The 12,516-nt window shown below is 39.8% G+C and overlaps 1 protein-coding gene across 1 annotated transcript; it reads left to right on the top strand.

Moving 5' to 3' along the window:
* The first annotated feature begins 564 nt into the window (after positions 1–564).
* Positions 565–11,833, top strand: LOC103709391. Its single transcript, XM_008794694.4, has 2 exons — positions 565–1,302; positions 10,139–11,833. Exons 1-2 carry the CDS (start codon positions 1,034–1,036, stop codon positions 11,532–11,534), a joined length of 1,665 nt encoding a protein of 554 aa, XP_008792916.2. The 5' UTR covers positions 565–1,033; the 3' UTR covers positions 11,535–11,833.
* The last annotated feature ends 683 nt before the right edge of the window (positions 11,834–12,516 follow it).

The raw sequence follows: 12,516 nt of genomic DNA on the forward strand, positions 1-12,516 counted from the left end.
CTCCGAAACCTAACTGTTATTGCCCAAAAGATCAATCTCCTCAGTCTTAAAAACCTTCAAACCAATATAGCCAGGTTGCTTAATTTAAACTCGAACATAAATTACAAAGATAAGCCAATAGACCCTGTAATGTAAGCTCAACCCTAAGATTGGCCTTGCACACCGCCAATCACAAATGCTTGTTTCTATCAAGTGCTTGTCTTGATGCATCGTTACAGAAACGCGCAGTTATAAAAGGCGGGGTGCACGACCGCATCGTGCATGTTGTGTAGGATATGATTTCTCCTCCTCTTGACCTGGAGCAGAAAGTCCACCCTAAGCATCAATTTGGCTCAACAGAGGGGATTTACCTTTATGTGCACAAGAATTCATAAGGATTGCTTCAATCCATAAGACCAATTCTAACTGTTGCATGCCTCCCATTATTCCATGTCAACCATGCCCCAGAATCCAGACCACATACATCTAGCAAAGTTGGCGCTACAGAGCATGCACCCATTCTCAGTACAAATCATCCACCTCTTGGGCGTTGTAGCCCTTGCAAATGCTCCCATGGTCCCGAAGAAGGACTCTTTTTACTCTTTTCATGCACTTCTCGTCTCCCGTTACCATCACTGCCTCTTCTACCTTCTCCCATAACGCAACTCCCCTTTGATCTATCACTGTCTCATCCATAATTCCAACTAGGAAATACCTCAAAGTTAGAATGCATCTACCTATGGCAAAAAGAGAGTTCATTTATCACGTTCTTACCTGTGAGAAGTAAAAAATAGCTTTTGCTTATTTAGGACAGGACCCCGTCTTTCCCGGGAGAAGGAAAAGACGGTCTCCGGCCTGGAGACTGATAGATCCGCACTGTAACGTCTTGGACGGAATCCCGAACTCCGGCCGCCGGCGACTGAGACGCCCTGAAACTTCCCGCTACGAGCTGAGCTCCGCAGATATGCTACATTAAGGCCTCCGCTGCCGCAGCTGCTGGAGATCCGAGGAGCTCGAGAGATAGAAGAGAAGGGAAGAGAGGAAAGGAGCAGAGATGGGGGTTTTTGGAGAGGGGTCGCGGTGGTGCTTCTGCTCGGGTGGAGGGAGGTCGGAGAAAGTTAAAGGTAGCATCTTTGCTACCAAAGGCCCCGCCTTTGCCGCCATCTCCGGCGCCGGTGGTGGAGGTGGCGCGGGGACTGGATTTCTTATCCACCGCAACCTCCTGCTCACCAGCCACGCCAACCTCCCCTCCGTCGCCGCCGCCGAGGCCGCCGAGATCCGCCTCTTCCACGGTCGCCTCCCCGCCCGCCTCGTCCCCCATAGGTGCATTTCTAACTCTTGTTCTCCAACCAATTTTCTTGTTCTTCTTCTTTTTTTTTTTTTTTGCTTATCATTTGCGTTTTAGTTGATGATCGTTGCAATGTGTTGCTCAAACCTTAGGTTTTGATGGATCATTGGTCTCCAGTTTCTCTAGATTTATGCTCAAAGTATCAGTTTTGTGATAGGTTAGGACTTGGGATTACAATGGTGGTTTGATTTCTTTGGGTGGAAATTGGGAAAACATGCACCTGTGGCTGTGGGGCCCCATTGTTCGATTGAGATCTGATGACCTTCTAGCCCATGCATGTTGGAAGTTACAACAAATCAAAACATTTGGTAATGGCAGTCAATAATTATGTGGTAATGGGCTGCCTAATTATGTGGTAATGGATAGTCAATGTGTGGTAATGAGTAGTCAAAAATTGTGTGGTAATGGGCTGCCTAATTATGTGGTAATGGGTAGTCAATGTGTGGTAATGAGTAGTCAAAAATTGTGTGGTAATGGGCTGCCTAATTATGTGGTAATGGGTAGTCAAGTGGTATAAGGCTGCCTAGTTTTTCATTTTGATAGGTAATTAGAAAGAAATTACAAACTATTGTGTGCTTTGAAAAGAGAGTGGTATAGTCCGTAGACCTTTCTTAACAATGGGTAATGCCATTATCGGTCATTAAGATGGTGAGAGCGATATTTCTGTCAATGATGGTGTATTTTCTTGCTACCACCTTGAGTTGAAGTGGGGTAGGAAGTGGGGTTTTCTTAGGATCATTCGAGTTGCTGGTTTCACTTCTTTGTCAAGTTAAAGCAGATTGTATTCTCGACAAAGTTCTCGCCCTGCACTCAAGTCCAGGTTGGATGCATTCATCCTACTTCTTTAATAAACAAAATGTCAAATGCTGGGGAAGATGATGGTTTATTGGTGGCATCATTTAAGGGGTGCTTTTGGCACGCTACCTGCTTATGTTTCTTTTGTAGAAAAGTATATTTATGATCCTCAACTTTGTACCGAGGTTATACTCAAGAAAAGAAAACTTTGTATAGAGGATATCTTTGGATCAACCCTTTCTTCTGACTTGAAATGGTCAAATATAAGTTCCCATGGTTTGTTTGCGACCATGACCATTTGCTTTATATGGTATCATATGTTATGTTATCACAAGTCCCTCATTGCATTAAAAGATGTCAACTTCCTTTTGTTTTGTTGTGGGTGGATTACACTCTGGTAGCTTTAATTATGCTTATTCATGTTGATGTTGAATTATCAAATTAAGCATGTTTATGCATAGCTTAATGTGGTACTTATTTCCATGGTCGTCCATCAGGCGAAGATATCACCTGATGACTATATACTCCCATGGGTATATCATTGGTGATATTTTTTTCAGTAGGTTGTTGTAGTGCCAGATCTTCTTCTAGATGATGCCTTTTTCCTTTCTCTATATACTAGGTTTCTCCTAGAAAGCTAAGTTACTGCTTTCTCTTCCTGTTGGATATACTTTGTTTGAGCTATCTCATACGAGTAGTCCTTTTGATAGAGAAGAGCATAGTGAGATTGACCTACATGTACTGTTCTATTTATTCTTCCAGCTTGTCACTCATGTGCTTACAGTCTAAATGTCTATGCTATATAATCTTTATTGTCTGTGCACTTGCAGATACGACCATCATCAAGATGGATTATTTTTCATTGAGTTTATATGAGATTGTCAAAGAGTCACAACCATACGAACCACAATGAAGTTTTATATCCTTGATGATTGAATATTGTTAGCTGAAAAAGTATGAACTTTCATAAGTTGATTGGCCATTTTGGCCTACAATATCCCAACATTCATCAGCCATGTGGATTGTTGTCACAAATCAGTACAACATTTTGTCATGCCCCAAATCTACTACTTGAGCTGGGCACATGACACAACCGCACGTTCTATAGGGCATGATCACTTTAGACCTGAATAAAATTCTCAACAATACTAGAAAAACATAAAATATTGACATCATTTTGCAAAAAAGATAAATTAGTTCCACTATCAATAGATAATGGAAGTTGTCTAACTATAGATTCCAAACATTCAATTGGTATCAGAGATGTTCTAACTATTCTACCTTTCATCAGTAACCCCAAACCTTAGCCGAGTATTAAGCATCTTGTGACTTTGAAAAGAAAGCTAAAGAAATGGCATGAGCTAATAGCTTAGTAAGAACTGCAACCCCCACCCCACCCCACCAAAACCAACATAAGTTTAATTAAATGACAGTTAATAGCAATTACTCTGCAACAAATATAACGTTGAAAAAATATTAAAATATCGTCATAATGAAATGTATATTCCAGTTAACCAATAAATGCAACCAAAATATAATTTCGTTCAACAATGGTTAAAATAAGCAATTTAATATCATCTCCTAATGTTTTGGCAACGTTTGATTCAACAAACATCTTGAGAGTGTAGAATAAGTAATTCAAGTTATTTTCGAGTTTGGACTAGCCACGGCCATGTCTCGCTTGTGGCGAGGCAATCAATAGTGTCATGCTCTAGCCCCTGACAAGGCAATTTATAGTATCATTTTCGAGCTTGTGACAAGATAGTCTGTAGTGTCATGTTCCATCTTGTGACGAGGCGATCTATAGTGTCACATTGTCGCCTACAATGAGGTAGTCCATAGTAACATGGCTAATCTAGAGCCCACACCCATCTATTCATCTCAAGAGGATAAATTAAATAGATTAAGTTATTTTGGACTTTGGACAAACAACGTTCCCATGATGGGGCAACGATAAACATAGCTAGTCCAAAGCACCTTACCCAACCATCCAATTGTGCGGGTCTCAATTTTATTAGTTGGATACATCCATCATGCTTACAATATTAAGGTGCAAAATATTGTCATATTCTATGCACAATTAAGTTCATATATACCGTGAAACATATGCACATATCAAAGATTGCATGTGTATATAAGCAAGCCTACAAAGGGATTCTTACCTCTATTGGCAGCAAAACCTAATCAAGGTATGCCAAGCAGACTAAAAGTACGCCTAATATATCCAATTAAATAAATATAAATACTTAGCCTAATTATAAAAACTAATTACCCTTATGAAATTGGAGGACCAATTCACCATAATTAACCACCCCAAAAGCATAACTAATTTAATTAATCATTTATTAATTTTTCAAAATTTTTAATCTCAATTTTTTTTTGGTTTTTGAAACTAATCCTAGACTTGACTTTTCTCTAACCTATCCCTAAGACAAGCTACATACACCTAAATTAAGGAGCAAAAGGTTAAGGTTTACTTAATTAGCGGTTTAAAGTTTGAAACCCTATGCCAATCTTCTTGCATGGACGGGCATGTCCTTACACATAATCAATCCAACCAAAATTAAAGAAAATACTGAAACTACTTAGAGAGTAAGGGCGCTAATTAAGCATTAAGGATGGAAATTACCTTAAAGGGTTAGGGGTTTAGAAAAAAAGAGAGTTTGTGGTGGTGGTGGTGGTGGTTGGCATTTGCGGAGCACAAGAGAGAGAAGAGGCGGCGGAGGCTCACTATGGGGGAGAGAAGAAATAAGGGGAAGAAATACCATGGGAGAGAAGAAATAAGGGGAAGAAGAGAAAGAAGGGGATCAGATCTTGTGATGAAAAAGAAGGGGAGAGGAGACTACCATCTCGCTTGGCGAGTAAGAGAGAAGGGTAGGGGGGAAGACTGGTATGATGGGAACGACAGTGGGCGAAATTAAGATAAAGAGGGCCATATGTAGGAAAGGCGGTATGACGAGAGGAGAAAAGATTTAGATTGGAGAGAATAGGGGGCAGGGAGTGGATTCGAGCATTTGTTCGACGGTGGGTCTGACGAGGAGAGTGGAAAGAGCTTTGTAATCTTGATAGTAGGGAGAGGAAGACCGTGGAACCAGAGTAGGTTGAGGAGAGATCAAATCAAGGATGGGAAGGGAACTAGGGTCTTAGCATCTAATCAAGCCTTGGCTTGCATGCTCGGGTAGATCAGTTAGTAGCAGATGGGATCCGACAAAGAGGTTGGTAGGGCAAGGCAGCGAACTGGAGAGAGATAATTAGAGGCAATGATGGAGGTGGTGCTTGGGGAGATAGGATGGGAACTGGGGTTTTTAGGTGTTGGGCAAGTGTCAACATCCAGTGCCAAAGCTAATGAGGGCACGACAGTATCTAATGAAGGTTTAGGTGGTAGCAGTGAGAAGGTGACTGAGGAGATCAGAAAGCGAGATGGAGAAACAATAGAATTAGGGAGAAGAAGAAAATGGGGAGATGACCAAAGGAATTTTGGGTGATTTTGCGCACGCCCTGCCTTCGTTGGCATGTTTGAGCGAGGGTATCGAGTAGCGATTCCATGCACAAGAGAAGAGAGGCGAGGGATTCAACCAAGATATGCCATATCGTACCAGTTCGGTACCAGTGCATGGTACAAAAGGTGTACCGATGATCGGTATGCCAAATCAGCACTCGTATTGGGCATACCGACACAATAACAGGGTGCCACCGGTACAGAGCCCGATACGAAGAATATGTACTTTGAATTGAACAATTACATGCTCAAACCTGCCCCCTTTCAGATGATGAATCCGTGCATGCCTACCAATTTGAGTGATGGTTCCGCACATGCCCAGCCCACAGGGATGGGTTGACCGGTCCAGGTGGGAAAGAGCTTGGTTGACCTGGTTCAGGCTAGTCCAACTGATCTAGTCCTCACACAATTTATAGAGAAGCATTAGATATGAGTTTTCCTTGAACAACAATCACAACCATCATCATGACCTTGATGACCGCCACTGCTATAATCTCTATGATAAGGGACATGAGCACTTATAACAAACATCAAAGGACAACAATGACACAAGATCTTGATGAGACTGGCCCTTCCTCTATTGCAATCAAGCATAAACCTTTCTAGCATTGGACTAAGTTTGGAAAGAATTTTGCGACTTGATGCTTATTTTTCTTGGCCTCTCTTGCTCAGTTGTAGCACAGACCAAGATTGACACAAATTTAATGTTTTCCTAATCTTATTTGGACTATTATGGTACTGATCTAGGATAATATCTACTTGTTACAACATTAAAATTGTTTTTGTACAAGTTATGGATTTCTGATATTTTTTGTTTGGAGGAAGAGGATGCCTATTAAATAGTTCTACTTTCTCTGCGAAATCTAATTACATCACATTTGCACTAATTTCTAGCCCTATAGATTGCTGCAGCTACATCATTATTATATGGGTTTCTTGGATCCACTTTTCAAAATTGCTTTCTGTTTTTTGGAGCATTATATGGAAAATATTTTATATTCCCTTCTGCATTTAGAAATATCTTGACTACTGATAGGATAAAAAAAGCCACGATGGAGGAGAAACCCTAAGAAAACTTAGAGAACACTTTGTGTACCAACTTCTGGTGGTGATAGAGATCAGACCATGTGATGATCCTTACAAATTTAAGAGTACATTTATAATTGTGGAACAATGATAATCGGATATGCTGGAACTTCTAATACAATGAGCTTCAGATAAACAGCTCAAATGGTTAGCAAATCATGCCACATCATTGATTAACATGCATGCAATGATGTTCACATGTATGTGCCATAGAGTACATTTTGTAAATGGAAACATGGGTGGATTCCCACCTTTCTTCTCCAAAAAATGAAGCCCTATAGGACACCTCTCTTTGCACTTGTGCATTGATAAGAGAGGCACCATCAACGAGGAATAGATGTACTGCATTCATAATCAAATGTTGCACACTGTGAGGGTGAACCGAGTTTTTCATAGAGATCAACAACTAGATCTAAAAGTTCCTTCTCTTGTTTTCCTTTACTTGGAGAGAAATGAGTGGGAAAAAAACAATTTCCTTCACCTTCTTTTTAACTGGAGTTTTGGAGTGATATTCAAGTCTAGGAAATAAGATGGTCGAAATAATCAAGTTCCAGTTTGATGTCTTTTGGCAGGGAGAATATTCAGAGTGAAACAGTTCTCCATCAACTTGGGGAAGAGAACTAAAAATAATTCAAAAGTCCCTTTAAGTGGCCAATAAAAATGAGAAAAAGTGAAAACAAGATGTCTGTTCGGAAGGAATGTAAGGGAGAAGTAGAAGAAGGAAAGAAGAGAACAGACAAGACAAGAGAGTACGTAGGCGTGAACAGATGAGATAAATTGGGCATGGACCTTTCTTTCTTTATAATTTACTATGATGAGCACTTTGGTGTTAGTGCTTTAGTTTGGTATTTAGCTTATGATTTATGGTGAAATGTCAATGCAGTTCTATATATCAAACATTTTTGTATAGGCTTTTACCAAGTTAACTGAAACTTTAAATTATTAGCCTCTGATTCCCTGAGCTTCAACAGTTAACAAGTATAGTACCCATTAATTGATTGGCCTTTCAATCTTCAATCAGATCCCTTTCTTTCTCAAAGTTGCCTGGCCTAGAAATCTGGCACCAAAAGATGGGGTTAAATAAACTGGTTAACTGGTTGGCAATCATAAGACGGCCATGAATTTCTCATACTATCGTGTAATGCATCGTCGCATAAAACCAACCGTCATATATGGCATACAATTAAGCTTAAAGTAAGTTAGGCTACCATCATGTATCCAAAAGACTAAAATATCCTTCTAGTGGTGGTCAATGACTTACTTTTGTTACATCAGCTTATGTACATAAAGTAGGATGTTTAAAAGTTTGACTTATATTTTTTTTTGTTTGATACAGTCTTGTGTTTAAGTTTTTGCTTAATCCATTAATTACATGCATGGGTCACTAAGGTCTGTCGAACCGGGCCAAATCGCTCGGTTCAGACAATGCCGAACTGACCGGATGCAAAACCAAGTCGATTCGCCTAATACATTCGGTTTCGGCTCCATACCGGCCGGAACCTCTATCGAGCCGGCTGGAGCCGGTCTGTTACGGACCGGAACCAATCGATAAGTGTCCGAACCAGCTAGAACCGGTCAGTTCGGTGCAGACTTGGTGCGAACCAGTCGGTATGCACCGATTCAACCCAACTCCGAACCAGGTTGACACTGTGGACTTGCTCCTGCTGCTTTTTAAAGCATCAGATGTCTGTTGGGAAAGCCTTCCAAACTACATTTTGAAAGTGGCGGCTCTCTCCGCTGCTTTCGCTTCCCAAATACTCTAAAAATAATATCGATTCAGGCTATCAGAAAGAAGATTCAAGGCTAAATAAGGTGTGCTTTCTCTCTCCTATCTCATTTTCTCTTTTTTTTTTGGAGGGGGCCTGAAAAAATTGCAAAATAATGAGATATCGTATCAAAATTTTTTATTTGGGCTTGATTTTTTTATATGTTGTATATCTATGGACGATCTAAACGTTGACATAAAAATTTTTAATTTTTGGATTATATATAATTTTTAAAAATTAAAAAAATAATTTTGGATTAAAAATAATTTTTTAAAAAATAAATAAAAATTGAAAAAATTAGGGGCATGCAAGCTACTCTCCATAAAAATTTGGTGTCGATTCATTTAAGTTTTGATGCGATTATGCGCATAGTGGTCTAGGCCTAAATTTGGAAAAAATTAAGAAATAAGTAGAGTAGGATCTATAGACGTATCAGATTTCAAGTCATATACTGGATCTTATCATCTGCAGTCACAGACAGCCTATGCCTATACGCATACGGATATAGATATGGTGCGTTTGAGGCATCTTCCAATGGCTACTATCCTACGCAATCCAAAGCATCTTACGTGTCAAATTTTGCTGCCAGCATATTCAGATAGGCTTCTCCATAGTCGTATTATCAACTAAAGCTTCAGCGAGAGATCCGAAAGTACTTATAATCCGGTGTCCGTTCTTTATAGGATGAACATACAAAACTACAATACCGCTTAGTTAGAGGGGTGGGCTGATGTGTCTCCTGACATATGCTAATGATCCGAATATCTATAAGAGGCACGCTACTCGATTCGATTTTAGATATTGGTATGCATATTGGACTTTAATCCGGATATCTACAAGAGGCATCGCCACTCGATCCGATTTTAGATATCGGTATTAATTTTTAATTTTCACATCACTACTTGATTTGAGAATTTTTATATTGTTTATTTTATGATTTGTATCATTTTAAAGCAATAAGATTCATCATCTAGGTTAAACCGAGATTATAGAAACATCAAAAAATATTAAAAAAAGTCAGAAAAACATCATATTAGACTTAAAATCATTGAAAAAGTTCAAAAAGAATGATTACCAATTAAATATTCTTGAAACTCCAAAAAAAATTGAGCGTGCCGGCCCGTGAACCGGCACGCCCTACTCGTACCGGTTTGGTACAATACGGAACCGGTATCAAACCGTACCGGACGCCGACCGGTATGGGTCTCGATACCGGTCCGGCGGACCTGTGGGTCACTACTTATGATCTTTTTTAGACTTGTCATTTGACCACCCAAGATTAGTTATGCTTTGCGGTTATTCACCTGGCCAATTCCTATAGAACAAAAAGTGGATCTTTATGTTGGTTCATAATATAAAATGCCAACTAAATTTATTTTCTTGGACAAATTAATCTTTTGACTACTAGTTTCCACTCGGGATAAGCCGCTTACACTTCTAGTGTTATGAATTTCAACTAGGTTCTGTTGCATCATTCTTCTAAACATGCATGTATCTATTCATTAGAACATATATCTTTTATTCATGACAGGTGCGTTGACATGACTGCATTTATGATCGGGGCGTATATTCTTCATGCCTCTTTTGTTTTTCTTTTTTTCTTTTTTGGGTTAGATAAGCAGATGGAATACTTGTCCTAACTTTGATTTGTCATTTTTGTTCCAGATTTTTCATTACCAGTTCTGTTCTTGATCTTACAATTGTGGGGTTTGATACTGTGGATGTTGACTCAACTTCACAGGGGCAGCAGCCTCATTACTTGAAGACCTGCTGCAACCCGAGCCTTGATCTGGGCAGTGTGGTTTACCTTCTAGGGCACACAGACAAAAAGGAGCTGATGGTTGGTGAGGGCAAAGTAGTGATAGCCACTGACAATCTCATAAAACTTTCGACAGATGGAGGGACATGGTGCCCAGGATCTGCTGGTTTTGATGTCCAAGGAAATCTTGCTTTCATGGTCTGTGATCCAATGAAACTTGCCTCATCTCCTACTGCAAGATCATCATCTGCATCTTCTTCATCATCTCTATCCTGGAAGAAGGATTTACCCATGCAATTCGGGATTCCAATTCCTATCATCTGTGATTGGTTGAATCAGCACTGGGAAGGTAGCTTTGATGAGGTCAGCAAGCCCAAGTTGCCTCTTATTCGATTGATGTCTTCTGGACAGAAGAATGAGCATTCTTGTGCTTCTTTCACCATGCGTAGGGTATTCAAGTCCACTGAGGAAGATGATGATATTTCATCCTCACAGATAGCTTCAAAATCTATACATCAGATTGGATCAAGTAGTTCAGCCAATGCAAAAATTTCTCAAGGGGAAAACCAACTTGTTGATTTATGTGCAGCCCATGAGCAGGGAATTCTGACACCCGAAATCTTTGAATCTCCTAGGCTGACTTCTGGGCCAGTTCATGAGATGGAACATGCCCCAGTACAGCTCTTGGATATTAATTTCCCTCCTAGAGCTCCAAGATCTATTGTTCTGCCACTTCCCCTCAAACAGTTGTTCTCTAATCAAAATAATGTTGAAGAACCTAAACTTGGAAATCCATCAAGAGAAACTGGTCATGCAATGTCGGAGGTGCCACATGCCAATTCTGAAGCAGATCATAAGGTTCTTCAAGTTGGTCCATGTCCAGAGGATTGCTGCAGTGAGGTGCAGTCGAGTTCATCTCCATTGGTGGTTTCGGAATTTCGAAATGAGGGGGATGGGTTTAGTAGCGGGGAGGAAACTATGTACTCGGCTGAAACTATGGAGAGCAGAAACATTCCGAGTCCCAAGGAGAGCAAGCTTCAGCATGTTGGCAGGAGCCAAAGCTGTGTGAACTACAGCAGATGGAATTCTACTCAGAGGAACTCGGCAGCACGGAGGGGTGCCTTACAAAAGCAGCGCACTATAATCCCCGTGAGAAAGACACGCTCACAAGCTGCGCCTCAAGGGAGTCATGATTATTTCAGCCCGACTGTCTCCTCGAGCATGAAGAAGAGGAACAGCACAGAGCAACCGATGAGGCCCCGCCAAAGTGTTGTTCAAGTGTCTCCGAGATGGATGTTCTGATCGCTTGTTTGTCAACGAAGAAAACAGAGAACAACCTATTCCTTATATCTGCTTGGTGTTCTGTTGAACTCTCAGCCACAAATTGTTTTCTGACAATGTAGTAACTAATATTTTTTTGTGATTTTATGTGCAGAATGTTAAATGAATAAACAGATCCACTCAAGGGTCCAGATCTGATGGATAGAAATGAGTGTGTTTCAGGTGATTATATTAAAAGGGAAAATGTAGCATTGCTTCTTTATCATGGATTTGCCCATTTACTGATCTCTTCTTAAGGAAAGCTTTAGGATGCTCTCAAATGATATTTGCTGTAGCAAAATTTCTCAAACAGCATTCATATCGATAAGTTTTAATACCTTGTTTGATAACCGGACGTGGCAGTTCATGATTTTCACCTTAATGATTTTGCTTAAATTTGTCTTCTCAATATTTTTATGAATATTACTATATTTGGTGATTAGATTGGATGCTACATTGTAAAAATATTTTTATGCCTGAAGTTGCACCTGCATAATATTTGGATCTATCCTATAGTGAGCTTATGGTTGAGTTGTGCAGTGAATTTCTGTAAGAAGTTGCTTTGTTAGGTGGCATGTTGTCCTCGTAGATGTTCTTAGCTAAATTAAAGTTTTGAAATTATTGTTGTAACCAAGATAGCTCTGCAACTATATTCAGTCGATGCTTGATGTATTGTCGTAACTAAGGCTCTTAACCTAATTTATTATTTAGTTGTTGTAACAAAATATTTTATCCACATGCATATCATGTTCTGCAAGTTTTTTTGGAGGTATCAATGAAAGTAATGCTCATTCACCATGCCTTCGCTTCTTGGGCTATCAAAATTACCCTAAATGAAAAGATGCAAACCTTACGCTGTAAATATTATGTCCCTGTAGGGATACAATTGAAAAAAATATTCTAAGTTGGGATAAGTATTCGTTTTGAATTTAAAGATGGGAGAGCCTAAGTGAATTCTCTCTCA

The sequence above is a fragment of the Phoenix dactylifera genome, unplaced genomic scaffold (genome assembly GCF_009389715.1).
Source record: "Phoenix dactylifera cultivar Barhee BC4 unplaced genomic scaffold, palm_55x_up_171113_PBpolish2nd_filt_p 001910F, whole genome shotgun sequence".
NCBI classification, from domain to species: Eukaryota; Viridiplantae; Streptophyta; class Magnoliopsida; order Arecales; family Arecaceae; genus Phoenix; species Phoenix dactylifera.